General features: G+C 37.2%; 1 protein-coding gene across 3 annotated transcripts in view; it reads left to right on the top strand.

Moving 5' to 3' along the window:
* Nucleotides 1-11,785, top strand: part of UNC5D (unc-5 netrin receptor D) — an 804,024-nt gene extending 792,239 nt beyond the window's left edge. For all 3 annotated transcript variants that reach the window (XM_072635217.1, XM_072635216.1, XM_072635218.1), the window contains one exon: nt 4,899-11,785. In XM_072635217.1, the coding sequence (XP_072491318.1) occupies nt 4,899-5,103 (205 nt within the window). In that variant the 3' untranslated portion in view covers nt 5,104-11,785. The remainder of the gene's footprint in view (nt 1-4,898) is intronic.
* The last annotated feature ends 4,878 nt before the right edge of the window (nt 11,786-16,663 follow it).

The following is a 16,663-nucleotide window of genomic DNA, read 5'->3' as shown; positions in this document are numbered from 1 at the left end:
AGGCAAGTTAATTAACCTCTTAGTTCTCTAAATAACTTACTAAGACTGAGGAGCATAGAAAGTGCTGATATGCATTAAAAGAGAGTTTCTTTCTTAGGAGTTCACTGTAACAAATCCCAGATCAGCTCCATCTCCATTATTATTAAAAACATGAAGAGCATATGAATTCAGGTGCTCCCTGGGGGACCTTCTGGGATCTTTAGTTGTCCCTAGGCCACAGCCTGAACACTTCTTGGTTAGGTTCCCTCAGCTTACCTCCTTCCTTTTCCTTTGCATCTTATTCTGCTGGCATCTGGACATGCATTGTTGAATGAGATGGTGGTGTCCAGGTATTCTGTGACTTACAGAATTGAAAATGCTCTTATGGGAGGCACAGAAGACAGCCTTGCAGGCAACATTCAGGTGACCAAACGTAAATGGCATCATCCCCAACCTGCATTTAAATCAGGGAGTTGAGGCACATTTCAAATCCACAAACGAGTAGCCCAGTGACATTTCTATTAGTGTAGAAGTAAATAAACACAGTAGAATCAACTCAGAAAGAGATGAAAAGTACATTGGAGGGTGACCCCTCTCCTCCCTATTAAAGATACACATGCAGGTAGGCAAAAAGTATAAACACTGCTTCTGGTATTTATTATAGTCAGCTACTCAACTTTGAAGGGCCTTTTGGGATCTTTGAGTAAAATGTCGTAACCTTCTCACTGTTCTTTGGGTTTGCCTTTGGAGTGAATCATCAAATCGTATAGAGGAACAGTAAATGCCATTAAAAACTAGTTTATAAGAAAGTGCTTTCTACCTAATTTTATATTGTGAACACGTCCCAGTTATAAAAAGGGAACACTTTACTAGCCTCTACCAATCTTTGTTTCTCTGTTGTGAGAGTCCTAAGTAGGAAACCAGAGTTGACCCAGAGGTGACATTTTTTTCTCCCTTTGGTGGAACAGAACCAGCTTAGAAACAAACCAAATCAAACCTCCCAAACAAGCTTAACAATAACAAAAAACAAGCCTCCTCCTGATGTATGTAACATAACTAGTTAAGCACTTTTGTGCTACTTATGTCACACTGATAATTCATGTTGAATTTGTATTCCATTAACAAAATTACAGAATCTTGGAGGTGGAAGGACCCCTAAGGTCATCCAATCCAAGCCACACTTCAACAAGAATCTCATCTACATCATTAATGAGGGAAATCCAGTCATCGCTCAGAGATCTGCAGTGGCAGGGAACTTTCTTCCTGGGGCAGCTCCATCCATTTGAATACCACTTTAATCATTAGGCAATTCTTTCTTATTTTGAGTTAAAATTCATTTCACCTTAAGACACCACCCTTAGTTTTGTCCTCTGGGGCCAAGCAGAAATATTGGTTTTCCTTCTATATGACTACCATTCAAACAATTGAAGATGGGGTTCCTGTCTCTCTTTTCCCCTACTTTGTCTTAGTTATCCAAGTTAAGCATCCCTAGATTCTTTAGCTGAACTTTATATGTTCTCATTTCCAAAGCCTTCATCTTCCTGATCATCCCAGTAATCTGAATATGAAATATGGTAATTCTAACACCGTATTCTACATGTGACTTGACCAGAACAGAAGACAATGAAACTATCTTTTCTTTTATTTTTGGACTTTTAAAAATATTCTTAATATGGTATAAAATCACATTTTTCTTGGGGGGGGGGTTGTTATATTGCATCTTTGTCAAATTTAGAGTCCATCAACCCCCATCCATGTTTCAAGTATATATATTATTTAAACTCCAATATATCTAATATTATATGATATGTGCTTCAGGAGACAAAAAAAGTATATTTTAATTCAAATAAATATTTATTAAACATTTATCATGTGCAAGGTAGCATAGATAACTAGATGAAAAAACACAGTCCCAGAATTCAAGGCACATTCAGTCTCAGTGGGGTAGAGGGAGAGAGAGGGAGAGATTTATGTGTATGTACACATACATATGCATATATAGAACATACACATATATGTATATAGGACAAGTATAAGACCATTTAGAAAGTACAGAATGTGATAAGAATTAATTAATTCAAAAGAATTTATTTCAAAAGCTTAAGATGTTTCAGGAACTGTTCTAAGAGATGGTGATACAAATAGAAAAAAATAAGATAGTCCTTGTTCTTAATGAGGTCACATTCCAGTGGGGTAAGACAAAACAAATGATAATCAAGGAAGGGTGAGCTGGCCTGAGATGTCTACAGGATTGGTGAATGGAATTATAGGACAATTGATTACCACATCCTTTTTGTTTATGAAAGAGGTTACTTGAATACTGTTGTCAAGAAGGGTGTAAAGTGAGATAGGGTAGAGAGGTGGTAAGGATTATGAATGGAACACAATTCAACATTCAATAGGGAACCAATGATGGTTTTCAAGCAGGTAAATTACATGGTTAGAAATATGCTTGGGAAGACTACTTTGGTAGCCTTATGAAAGGTAGATTGGAGAAGAAAATGATGAAAGGAAAGCAACTGGATAGGAAGCCAAATCAGTAGCTCAGTTGAAAGTAGATAAGAGCTTGAGCAAGGTTGACAGCATGTGACTAGAGAGGACATGATAGATACAGGTAATCCTGAAGAGGTAGAGTCGACAGCACTTAAGAACTAATGTGATCCCCTTCTTGTAAGGCTTACTATCTAACTAGGGAGGTATGCAAAATTAGGGTACAAGAAACAGAGAACAATTCAGTGCTAACTTGTGTCATATTAATATCGAACTTGAAGCATTAGTAGGGTATATATGTAGAATGTAGTAAGTAAGAGATGGGGAAAACACTAGGAATGGAAGATCACTGCATAAATAGGTGTTTTCTGGGAACACTAAGTAGATCTGCTTGTGTGAAAAAGTAGTTGTAAGTTGGTAGGCAGTTGCAGCAAAGTTCAGATAGCTAAGGTCAAGTCAGCTAAATGAAGGACCTAGAATGCCAGGAAATGGAGTTTAGTCTTGAGTAAGATGCAGCAGATTTGATATTAAGATTGTGACTATTTAATGAAGAGACATCTGATACTGGTAAACAGAAAGCAGTATATTAGGGAAGAGACTAGAGGAAGGAAAAGCAGTTAGGTAGGTATTAGTTATCTAGATATGTAGTAATAAAGACCTAAACTGAAGTCAAAAGAATGAGGCAGGGAGAAATTCCAAAGGAAGAAATAATAGGAGATGGGCATGTATGTGTGTGTGTGTGTGTGTATGTGTGTATATACACATACACATATAGAGAGAGAGGTTAGAAAGGGTTAAAGATAATTATAAAGTTTCTAGCTTTGGAGAGAAAGGGATGGTGGAGAATAGAAAACTTACTTCAGGAAAATAATAATAATAACTCAAATTTCTACAGTGTCCCGCAGTTTATAAAGCACTTTCCTTATAATAGCCTTGCAAGATAAGTAGTATAGATATTATCAGTGCAATATGAGCCATTTGATTGATATCACAGAAGGTTCCAAACTCAGATCTCTTGACCTGCCCCTCCCCCAAGACTAGAGAGAGGATCATAGACTTTAGAGCAGAAAAGGATATTAGAGGTCACCTAGTCCAACCCCATATAATTAAAGAAACTAAGTCCCAGATAAGGCAAATGACATGTCCAGGATCACACAGGCAGAAAGTGTCAGAGTTGGTATTTGAGCCCCAGTACTCTGACTCCAAATCCAGAATTATTTTTTGCCTGTACCAGGCCACCTCAAACTCAAGCTTCTAAGACTATAGTTTGCAGATGCTGTTGTTACCTTGTTCTTTGTTTTTTGAAAATTAGATTTTCACTGTACTATGGAAGAGGCAGCAAAATGGTTCAGGGAATAGAGTGGTCAGGAATCAGGAAGACCTCAGATGTGTCACCAGATACTTGCTAACTGTGTGACCTTGGTCAAGTCACTTAACTTGTTTCTGCCTCAGTTTCCCCAAGTGTAAAATGAGGAGACTAATAATAACACCTATCTCACAGGTTGCTATAAGGATCAGATGAGATTTTATATATATATGTATATATATATATATATACATATATATATATATACATATATATATACACTTACATATACACATATATATATGTGTGTGTGTGTGTGTGTGTGTGTGTGTGTGTGTGTGTGTGTGTGTGTGTGTACACATAACAGGAGCTTAATAAATGCTTGTTTTTTCCAACTTACCTCTGAACATCTGAGCTTGAAGTGACAGTAAGATATCCAAGATGTTCCATAAACATTTAAGAACAAAAAATGAGTCTTGTAGGCTCGATTAACCACTGCTGAGGGGTTGGTTGAAACTCCAGATGTGAAGAAGCTTGCCAAATAAATCTAGAATAAAAAGATGAAAGTGTTGGTTATAGTCTTTGTAAATTCGGGGTATACTTCCAGAGATCTAGAACAAGAACCAGGAAGAGGCAGTGTCATAGAAGCCCAAGAGAGAAGAATGTTTCAGATTGGCCACCACAAAATACCACATGGAGATTAAAAAAGATCAAGGTTGAAAAAGGTCTTTAAAGAAAAGGAAGTCACTGGCAACATTTGAAAGCCAATTCAATAGAGCTTGGAACTCAAAATCAAGCACCAGGTGTTAACATGTAAAATGCAAATCTACATCGTTATTTATTTATTTTGAAACTATATCTACCTTCATCTCATGCTTCTGGCATCCAAGATGGTGTGATTTCAGAAATCTAGGATTACCAGAATAGGAACTCTCTCAACCATTTAATCTACTATGTTAACCGTGGAGGCAGAGCACAATTTTAATAAGTGTTATTCTACATCTCTTTTGTGTCAAGTCATGGTATTCTCTGAAGTCCTTTTCACTCTAGTCTAACATTATTCTTGTTTTCTTTCCACTTTTTTTTTTTTGTTTATCCCTTTAATTGATCTCTTTCTGTCTAGGAATTTATCCTACTTTGCTACACAAAGTAGCCCATCTGCTGTCATTTTGAACCTGTGGGAAGCTCGTCATCAACATGATGGTGACCTTGATTCCTTGGCCTGTGCCCTTGAAGAGATTGGGAGGACACACACGAAGCTCTCAAACATTCCTGAAACTCAGCTTGAAGAGCCCGACTTCAGCTACAGCAGGCAAAATGGACTTTAGTCCATCTCCTCTCATGGACAGACCGATGGCCAGCTTTGTGACTTTTTTTTTATTAGGTAGAGAAGAATGAGATGGCTTTTAGCCCAGTGGTATTTGGGAAAGCTCAACTTCATTTATAATCTGAGGGACATCACTTGAAGAAACTAAAGTCTGTCTTGGTAAATCATGTTAATGTTGGGAAGGTCCAAGTTTGCATCCAAAAGACCCCATTGTCCCATTTAAATTAAAATTGTCTTAACTCTACCAATTCTGCATAGGTGAAGTGAAACACACGCACATACACATACACATACACACACATACATATACATAATTGCCTTTAAACAGGCTCATATTTTGAAATTTTTAATGGGTCAGAACATATCAGGTGACAACAAAGCAGACTGAAAAAATGTATGGTTTGGAAAAAGGTCATAAAGTCATGATGTTCCCCAAGGGCCAAATTATTCTGATTTCAATATCAGAATTTTTTTTTAAACCAACTGATATTTGCAATATGGAAAATGAGTATAAAACTGACCTTTATAAGTAACAATATTGCCAGTCCATTTTTGTGATTTCAACCATACCACAAGCAGGAAATGAGAATTTAGAAATGAGAATCTAAGTAAGTTACAACAGCACCGCCTCCCACCCTACCCCACATCCCCTAACTCAGACAAGTGCTGCTAGGAGGAATGAAAGCGGTGATTCATTAGTTAAATATACCCTATAGTCACTTCCAAAAGCCAAGACTCGCTTTACTCCCTCCTACCATTCCCCCTCAATGCAGAATAGTGAGGGATTGTTTCCAGATGCATCCGTGACCACAATTAATCACCTCTGCACGGTGACTTAGGATGATAACCGTTGCTCACAATATAGAAGAAGGCCCCCAATCCTACCACCTCTACTCACAAATGAGCCACACAATTGCAGTAGAATCAAATCCATTATAAGGCACCTGGGTAGTGTATTTGCATGTGTCACAGGTCAGTTTCTTTCTCAGAAAACATAGCTCCATAAACTGAAGACCTTAAAGAGCCTGGTTTCAAAGATATTAGGTGTTAACCAGATCTCCTTAATACCTCCATAAGAAAATGGAGTTTCACTGTGGTTTTTGATGAAGTTTATTGAAATGCTTCTTGCATTTTTCTATCATTGAGAACCTGCCAGTAAAAGTTGTGGACCACTTTCTCCCCAGAATTGTTTTTTAAAGAATCACCAGAACCATTCACTTTGGATAGTATTTAATATATATTCCATTTAAATAAAGAAGTATTTATTAAATGCCTACTTAATACTAGGCACTGTGAATACAAAGATAAAGATGAAATATCCCTGATCCTCAAAGGGGACATCCTATAACACAAGCTATTACAATGCCCTCCATTCCCACAAGTTTAATTCTTTCTGGCAACACCGTTGTGGTATACCTAATTTTCAGTCATATGGGGGAAATAATGGATTTTGGAACCCTGAAAGTTTTGAAATCTACAAGAAATTCAAGAACTTTATTTTAACCTCCTTTCCCATGAAACCTTTTTGAACAAAACTTCATGGAAACAGTCAAATGGATTCTCTTTAGGTTGACCTCTACTCCCTAGCTATGTTTATGAGGAAACATTACCTCAAAGAGTAACATTCTTCTTAGACATAACAACAGAAGTGGGGAGAAGGAGGCAGGGGCTTGGAAAAGCCACAGGCTGGATAAGCAGACCCTAACTCTTCCTAAAGGACTTGGGTTATACCAGCAACAGGTGGAAAGGAGAAATTTTACATTATCCAAAGAGATGAAAATAGCTAACTGTATAGATGTGTTAGTTTATCCAAAGAACGAGCTTCCTGAACAATTATTAAAATGTGTAACCCATCTTTTTTAGAACCCTTTTGAAAAAAAATACAAAAATAGCACCACAAGGGAAATGGTCTAAAGGCATGGAATTTATGATGCCATATCTAACACAGGCTGGTGCATATTGACTTCTGCATTGGCTTTGCTACGTAAAATTCAGCAGCATATGACTTTTCTCAGGAACTGAATGGATTATTGTACAGAACAGACAAATCTACTTACACTGTCAAGCCTATTTTCTGAAATACTGTCTCTCTATCAGAAGAATGCCCTTTTCTTAACAGTCTGTTCAACATGTTTATCCCTTATAGGGAACAATGGAGAGAATCCATGGGAGTATAAGTCATTTGACATCTCTGAAATAGTTTCTTGAAGAAGCAGCACTGGAGAGAGTCAATCATCAAAACAAGTTCAGAACTGATTTGGGAGGAGGGATTGGGACAGAGTTTGCAGAGCAGCTGTTTTTGGCTCCTCAGAGAAAAAAGACATTACCACTACTTCTGCCATCTTTTTTTCTTCCCTAAAGTAGGACAGTCACCATTTTTCTCTTCTCTCCTGAATGGCCTTCTAAGCATTTCATCCACTGAGGTGAATTAAGACAGATCTTGAATGAATCTCAGTATTTTTAAAGACAACAGACCCCAAATTTAAATAAGGCTAATGAAAATTTATTTTGAACATTTAAAGGTAAAATGGGGCCATTTTTATTTGCTGAATATTAACTCAATGGCCTTTTTTTCCACCTGTGGCTTAAGTTCAAAGACTCATCTGATAAAAAGATAGACTATTCCTTAAGATCATCAAGTCCAACCCTCTCCTTCATGAATAAGGAAACTGAGGCTGAGAGGTTGAATTAAGATGCACTTGACCATTTGAGACAATGGCAAAGAAAATAAAATCTTGTATGAAAATCAACCAAATATTCAGACTAACCCTTTGACTCATTCTTCCTCCTTCCCCTTCTTTACATATTAATCTCCCTTCTTCTGATATCAGGTACAGAAAAGGGTGAAGTTGGATTCTTGCTACATTTAGAGTCATTTGACAATGTGGCAATGGATGTCTAATGAGAGAACTTTCAAGAAGTACAGAGCAATGGGCCTTAGGGGCAGATCAGACAGAGCTTTATTTGAATCTTGGACTACTTAGTCCAACCTAAACCCCTGTGTGGTCTTTGATGTTTGACTGTCATTGCTCTGAGACTTGCCAAGCAAATGCCTCTCTTGAATGAGATTTCACTTGTCATCCTGAGGCCTTACTTTGACAGACTATCTGGTTCATCTTTTGCACTGGAATTTTGTATGGGCGAGGCAGATGGAGAGGCAGAGACAGAGAAAAAGAGAGAACCAGAGAGAGAAAGAGAGAGAGCCCTTTAGCTTTTGGTGGTCTATTCAGAAAATTTCATGATGTGTCCTACCTTACCCCCTGCCATTTTGGGTCCTATGATTAATTTAAGACTAATAGCTGTATTTTCAAAATGACTTACAATTATGTCACCAAAATGGTATACTTCATTACTTTGCCAGATTGCAGCTTCATAAAATTAATTTATGGCTTTTACAGCATTGCTTGTGCAGTCTGACTAGTTTACATTAAAATCCTTTAAGCTGAAAGGAAGCTTGTTCTGTAGATTTAAATGCAAACTTCATTTACCGGTGCATGAAGTCCCATAAAACTAGGATGTACTCCCACAAAAATTTTATTGGCCTTTTTGTAAGATATGAAAAAGAATTGACACTGTTCTCTTTAAAGTGGGGGGGAACTTTTTATTATTATTATTTTTATCTCCAAAAGCAGCTGTTACCCCTTGCTGTGGCCTATACATTTTCTTTCAGGAATTTCTGAAAGAGGCTATTAAGCTTAAATCACTAAAACAGGGGTTTTCTTTGGATTAAAATCTCTGGACTTGAAGACCTGAAGAACTTGTCTCTGTGAAAGACATGATCTTAAAAAAAAAAAAAAAAGTAGAGATACATAGCATATTCGTTTCCTTTCAGAAAGCTTTCTCCAGATGCCAAACTTCTAGCAAAGGTATCTGTGAAGTTAGAAAATGTTGTGAAATATATCAGTGCAATGTTCTTTTTGCCCATTTTAGTCACTTCTCTTTTTGGTCTATTATGAGTGGGTCAAGTTGCCCCCTGTAAATGTCTTGAATAATATAGTTGATGGATGCAGTAAAGGAAAAGTTCTCCCAGAGGCTTTTGTTCTAGCTATAGCAAGTTCAAAAGAACTGTGGATGAGCTAGAAATGTGCCTCTTTGGCCTACCTTATGGCTTACTTTCATTCTATTTTCTTCATATAACATTGCAGGATTCTGTCTTCTTAGTAACTCCCATTGTCTTTATTAGAGATTTCAGCATAGAAATGGGAGAGCAAAAAGTTGTCCTAACAATAGTGGCATTAAAAAAAAATAGTAGCCCTTGGTGTTAGTTGCCATAATGCTGTATTTGAAAATCAATGCTTTAGCTAAGAGCTGAATGGGCGCCGTTTCCACTGCTTTGTCCCTATAGAAATTTCCAGAACAAACGAAAGTGTATTTTGTCAACTGTCACAAAAGTGAAAATGTTAACTGATCTTAGATGTGTTTGCATTTTCTTTGTGTGTTTTTAATTTCCAAATGATTTAAAAGCTGCAGTTTACCAAGCTGTTTGGGTGTATTAAACAGCATGTGGTGTTTTTGCAAGCGATTCTAGGTAGGCAAGGGTCCACCACATGGTCATATGGTCTTCTTATATCCCCACAACGGGGTCATCTAGCCCAATAGAATGACACTAGGAAAAGAGATTTTTTTTTTCTATTAAAGAAAGGAAAGAAGATGGAAGACCAACCCTTGCCAATTAGTCACTAGTGTGTAGTATTGTAATCTGAAGTAGGAAGTTTAACGCACATAGAGTAATTGTAGTTTTCTAAGCAGCTGCTTAGCCTTTTTTTTTCTCTTGCTGTGAAGACCATGGATTTGGAATGTCCTCATGAGGTGGGCCTAGGAAGTGAACATCAAGCTTCATGTCTTAGAACCCACCCACCATCTGAACCCAAAGATAAACATATGCAGAACGCTTCCTGGTTAGGCCTGTACTTTTAAGAGTATTTTTTCCCTTCTCTATTTAATAAATAAAATTGAAATCTAGAAAAAGTAGTTCAGTATGAACCATGCCACTGTCATTAAAAGATGCAGCATTTAATGATAATGATAGCATCTTACAGAAAAGAATACCATTTTTTTTCACGGATGGCTACAGTTTTATGTTAAGTCTTGTTAAAATCTGGGGTAAAAATGTCCTTATAACCTCTGTTTTCCAAGCCCTTAGACAATGATCACATCATTTCAAGTAAGATTCAATACAACAACATTTTAGCACAACTGGAAATAGGACATTTCCGCGGAGTTTAACGGACTGGGTTTTAACTTCATAACCCTACATCTTTAATGGTGGGGAGGAAGCATAGCATTCCAGAGATGGGAAATATGTCCAAAGTCATGTAGTTTGATGATTTCCAAGGAGGAATAAATTTAATTCAATTCAATCTAATTCAATAAGCATCTTCTCTGAGCAAAAATGCTGGGAAAACAAAGTAAAAAAAAAAGATATATTCCCTGCATTCTCTATGCCACCACCCTCTCTATATTTGAAGACTCCTTGTCTTCCCCAACTTCACTGAAACTAAGATAACTGACTGTATGACCTCTTATGGGTCTCCCCAGCTCTGTGATTTAAAAATGTGAGGGCAGTTTGTAAACAAACTATCATCCCCCTAGACACATTCATCATGGCAAAAAGAACCAAGCTGAGAATAATTCCAAACGATATTCTTCTTTTCTCTCTTCCTAACCAATTCTAATGTTAGAATATGACAATAACCAAGCCCTGAATTGAGACTTCTCTTAGAGATTCAAGAACAGAAATCTTTACAACTTGTCATCCCTGTGTGGCCTTGCCATTGGCTCTCCTGTGCGTTCAGGGACAGAACAATATGGAAGGAGAATATACTCCAGGTAACCAAATTTCTGACCAAGAAATTTTCCTTGCCCTTTCCAAAAAGTAATCAAGCTCTTGCTTCCTCTTGTCCATATTTCATAGTTGCATTTAATTGTTCTTTGAGGGGTCTATTAAATGCCTCATCATACACACATATACATACATGTGTGAAAATACAGAGGGAAATAATATCTTATTCTCCTGACTCAAATACAAATAATGAAACCAATTGTTTTTCATTTTTCTCCATTTCTGTGTTGAATAGACTTCAGAAGGTGTTTTTTTGTTTGTTTCAGTTTTTTTTTGGGGGGGGGCAGGGAATTTTTCCCCTTTAGTGATGGTGTGGTGTAGGGTTGGTCTGCAGGCACTTTCTGAACAAATGACTCAGATCTCCCTCCCCCACCGTATTCCTTGTTAATATTTAATTGTGTTAAGAGCTAGAAGAAAAGAGAAACAACAAAGAGCTGGTTGAACGCTTGGTTTGACATGAAGCTGAAGGAGCAAGCAAGCCGGAGAAGATAGTTTGAATAAAGCATGGCCTTGGCTTCATACCACACTTTCTGTGCCTTGTACTATCAATGTAAATTCTGAATGTTGTACAGTAAATACTTGGATGGACTCCTTAGAAAAGGCTGCACTGGCTTCTTTTTCAGCACATGTACATATATATAAATATATATATATATACATATATATATATTTGGTAATGCCCAACAGCTGTGTTATATTGTATTGAAAAAATGGACAGTTTGGATGTTTTATGTAGAGTTTGCAGAAATTGGATGGCTACAGACTTTTGAAGAAAAATGTACAGACATAAATTACTGCATATCGGTTATTTATGAATAAAGAGTCTTTTATTGACATCTTAGATTACTCCATGAGTGGCACCTTGCAATCCTAATGAGGTTTCTTCTTCACAGGGCTCATAAGACAAAAGACTCATCACTACCGTAGCTGTTTTCAATGACGTATAAATCTAAATATCCTAGCTTCATCATGCCATTTCCCCTCTGCTACATCTTCAGAAAGGTATGAGGCAGAAAAAGGAAAAATACCTTTTCCCACATTTTTCTCATACTTCTGGCAAAGAAGAGAGTAGGGAATAGGGAGTTGAGTAGATACTTACACTTGGGAGGTTAAAAATTTGATGATTGATGCTAAAGAGTATGAGAATTCTGATAGTTGCACAGCTCCCAGGTCCTCTAATTTGTTTCTTCCTAAAATATTCTGGGAACACATTTTAGGCTTTAGATTTGGGACAAACAATATTTTACTCCCTTGATTTGAAGGGTGAAAGAGAAAATTAAAGGCAAAAGCATTCGTTTCTTCCTCTGGTTTCTGCCTTTAGATTGTAGGACAGGTCCTGACATTCCATTTGTCCTACTCCCAAGGCACCACCCTCAACTGCTCACTTACAGAGTTTTATCTACACATGTATATTGAAGGATTGTTGTTATCTTTCCTTGTTCCCCAAGAGAACCGTGACATCAGGAAGGTGATGCCATGACTTGCAAGTGAATTGGATAGGAAAGCAATGAAGGAGGAAGTATCAGCCAACACAATAACCCAGCTTTCTCCCAGACCACAATGACCACTAATTTACTTTAACCCAAGAAAGAAAAAAAATATATACATATACATATATAATGCAAATTATACAAAATATATTGTGTATATACATATACATACATACAGCTTTACTTGCTTTTGAATATACATAAAAATAAATCAATACCAATTAAAGTATCTATCTTTTAGCTTAGAGCTTTCAGCCAGTATAGAAACTTGGTACTTTAGATATTTTGTCTTTTTCTTCTCTCTGATCTATATAAGTATCTCACTGCCTGTTTTATCTTTGTCTTCTTCAGTCACACAGCCAGAAAGTTAAAATCAAGCATTCATCTCAAATCATCTACCTTTGGTATTAATTAAAAAGACAAGGAAACAGATTTAAAAAGTAGAGAAACTCTGGCTCATACATTCATGTTCTCAGATGGAGAAGGAGGAAGAGGTGGAGAAGAAAAGAGGCATTTTTATCATCCACAAGAATTCTAGGTTAGGAGAAAGTTCACTAGTAATCAGACTGCCCCCTATTCTGCTCACCACTCTAACATCTGCTTTGGTGGATGAAAGTTCCAGCCACCTTAATGGAGTACGGTTGTACTGAGCCCCAGTCATGCCCAGCCACCGCTCTTCAATGGCCCTGTAAAGTCTCTTTTACTCTCACAATGATGAGTTTCACTTCTCCTTTTCTACATTCCTCTGGATTTATGGAACTATCTTGTTTGTCTCCCATATCCCTGCAAGGTCAAATAAATATTTATTAGTGACTATATTTATCATGGAATTGTGCTAGGCATTGCAGATACAAGAATGAAATATAACATGGTCCCAAACTGCAATCTGTTCATTTGTATAGAAAAGGATGAGAATTAATTTAGGATTCAATTTTATCTATTCACTCATTGTGTCTCTTAGCTCAACAGCAATCAATTAACTCCTGTTCTCTGGCGCCACTAAAACACCAGCTCTGGGCCTTCAGTGCCCCTTTCAATGACTGTCTGGGGTACCTGTAGATATCCCGAAGTGAAGGCAAAACCTCCTCAAAAATAGAGATGGAAACAAAGAGAATCTATGAGAGGAAGATGAACATACTGGGGATCTTTGATGTCCTCAAAGTGGATGTTACCGCTACATATGAGGATGTCAGACAGGGACTGTTTGCCCAGATGGTGCCTGATGGTACACAGTGGATAGATCACTGGGCCTGGAGTCAGGAAAACCTGAGTTCAAACCCAGTCTCACACACTGATTAGCTGTGTAATCCCAGTTATATTAGTTAACCTTTGTTGGCCTCAGTTTCCTTAACTATAATATAAGACAAAAAGTAGCATTTACTTCCAAGGATATTGAGAGGATCAAATGAAATAACTGTAAAATACACATATGCCTGGCATATGATAGGTACTATATAAATGCTTATTCCCTCCACCTTCCCATTTCCCTTGACCTCTCACAGTGAACACCATGGGGTATTCACTCAATGCGCTTGGGGTCTTATTTTCTCATGACATTGCAAGGATATACAGGGAGGAAACTTGGTGCAGTAGAAGGACTGGTATCAGAACACCTGAATTCACGTAATAACACTGATGTTTATTATCTATGTGACTTTTGGCAATCTCTTAGCCCCTTTGGGTCTCAGTTTCCTTATTTATAAAATAAGCTGAGGTTGGATAAATTTACATAAGGACCAATGGAGCACATGGGCTGGCTACTCATCCATCACTTTCAACGTTCATAATCCCAACTTCTTTTCCAATTATAGTTTCCCATGATGACATCCTTTACCTCAGTGGTTTCAATTTAAAATAGGAATGGAGGTGACTATTCCATACATAAGCATCACTGCCTGGGGGCAGCAAATTGATAACTTTAAAACATATTGTCATCTATGTTTTATTGTATTTTTATTTATTTTTTACCTATTTCCTAATTACATTTTAATTTGGTTCAGGATGTACCGGGAAGTGTTGGAGGCCCTGTTTCCCTCCCCTTAACTCCCCCTCTCCACCATAGAAAACCCTGAAGGGAAAAAAAAAATACTTCAGAGCAAACACATGACAGCTGTTTACATTTTCTTATCTCTGGAATTGTGTTCATATTTACTTTTAGTTCTTACATTTCACAAAGTTCTTTTGTCGCAATAACACCACGGAGTTACAAAGTAATAGAGTTAAAATTTGAAGCGATTTTAGTGGTTATCTAGCTAAAATCTTCATTTAAGAGTTGAGAAAACAGAGTGAGAACACCGATGAACTAACTCATGACTCCATAAAATTAAAAATAAACTTTAAGAAGTAGGAATTAAGATTAATAAATATATATAAAATAATAATAAATCAATATCATGATCTTCGTTTCCAAAGGACTCCACTAAAGTTCAGCTCTGATGTCTGATTGTGGAATAAAGAGGAATCTGGGGTCTTGGAGGCTAGTAGTGGAGCTCAGGTCCTTGAAAGTTTACAAACTGGAAAGATTTCAAATATAAGCCTAATAAGCGACTCTATTTTTATTCTCCCCTGGCTAAATGTGCAGAGGGTCATTAAGAAATGGACAATTGCATAATGTCTGATGTTGTTATTTTACTTTGTTTACCAAATTCTCAAAAACTATATATATGAAATTACAGAAAATCTTCATCGTTGGACGGAAGAACTAAGAGAAACTCAGTTATCAAAGCTCCAAGTAATGGAGCATTTATAGATGAGATAATTGAGTCTTTGAGAATTTCAGTGATTTAGAGTAGGAACTTAAATCTGGATCTTCTACATTAACGGTATCAAGTTCAGTGGAAATGAATCCCTGTAGGTCCCATATTGACTCAGAACACTACAAGTTAACATTATCCATGTTGTATTGCATTTTTATTTATTGTTTTAAACATTTTCTAATTATATTCTAATCTGATTCTGCCGAGTTTTGGGCTTCCCAATCTCCAGTTCCTTGTGTCTTTTATATATGTCATTCCTCTTTTCCCCTATTATCTGGACTGACCTTCAGAAGTCAGCTAGTGGATATGACCAATCAAAGTTCAGGATCCTATCAAAGTGCATCCAAGTCAATTCACCAAAACATTTATTAAGCCCTATTAAGTGCCAGGCATTGGAGATGCAAAGAAAGGCAAAACACAGTCCCTGTCCTCTAAGGAACTCACAGTCTAGTAAGGATGCCAACATTCAAACAGCTACTGTATGTACAACCAAGATGTATACAGGATTATTTGAACTTGATGGGACTGCATTTTTGCAATTAGTTTAGTTTACTGTCTTCTTTTTTAGGTTAGATTCTGTATATTCAAGGACAATTCCCTTCAAAACTCTCTGAAAGCATGTCGATTGGGATGATTTGGGAGATATTTATCCATAATCTCAAATTCTCAAGAAATATTTGGTGACTTAAATACCTATATTCTGTACAGCATATATTGCAAATATAGTTTGTGATTAAGCCCCTGTAGGGTAAGCTGAACTGACAGTCTATTATCCATACCAGTGCTTCATCCCAAGATGTCAGAAGAAGTCACACAGCCAGAAGATGCATTATAGATGGCGTAAGCATTCAGCTTCTGATTTCTGAGTCCTTAAAAATAAAAGTCCTTCAATTATAAGCTCAAAGAACTACATAAGTTACAGTCAGGAGGAGCTTTCTCTTGACTATCCATAGACTTAGGTATGAAAGTTTTTTGTCCTTTTGTCAGGTTAAATAAAAACTGTGTTTATTTGTTGATAGTATGAATACTTGTAACAGTACGGGGTAGCTAAGTGGTGCAGTGGATAGAGCAGGAGTCAGGAGGACCTGAGTTCAAATCTTACCTCAGACACTTGACACTCACTAGCTGTGTGACTTTGGGCAAGTCATTTAACCCCAATTGCCTCATCCTGGGTCATCTTCAGTCATCCTGATGAATCTCTGGTCACTGGATTCAGATGGCTCTGCAGGAGAAGTGAGGCTGGTGACCTGCACAGCCTTCCCTCACTCAAAACAAAGTCAAGTGCAAGTCATGTCATTATTTTCCTGATGGCATGGTCTGCTTTAGCAACGAAGGATGAACACACTTGTAACAGAGCTGAGAACACTTCTTAGGAAAGCAGAAGGAGTCTGACACTAATATTTCAGTATTTTTGTTGGTGGGGGAAACAAGTCACAGGATTGTTTATGAGAATTGTTCTGTCCATTTTCCCAG

The sequence above is a fragment of the Notamacropus eugenii genome, chromosome 1 (genome assembly GCF_028372415.1).
Source record: "Notamacropus eugenii isolate mMacEug1 chromosome 1, mMacEug1.pri_v2, whole genome shotgun sequence".
Classification (NCBI taxonomy): Eukaryota; Metazoa; Chordata; class Mammalia; order Diprotodontia; family Macropodidae; genus Notamacropus; species Notamacropus eugenii.
The sequence above is the reverse complement of the archived record's forward strand: the minus strand, read 5'-3'. Positions and strand labels throughout refer to the sequence as shown.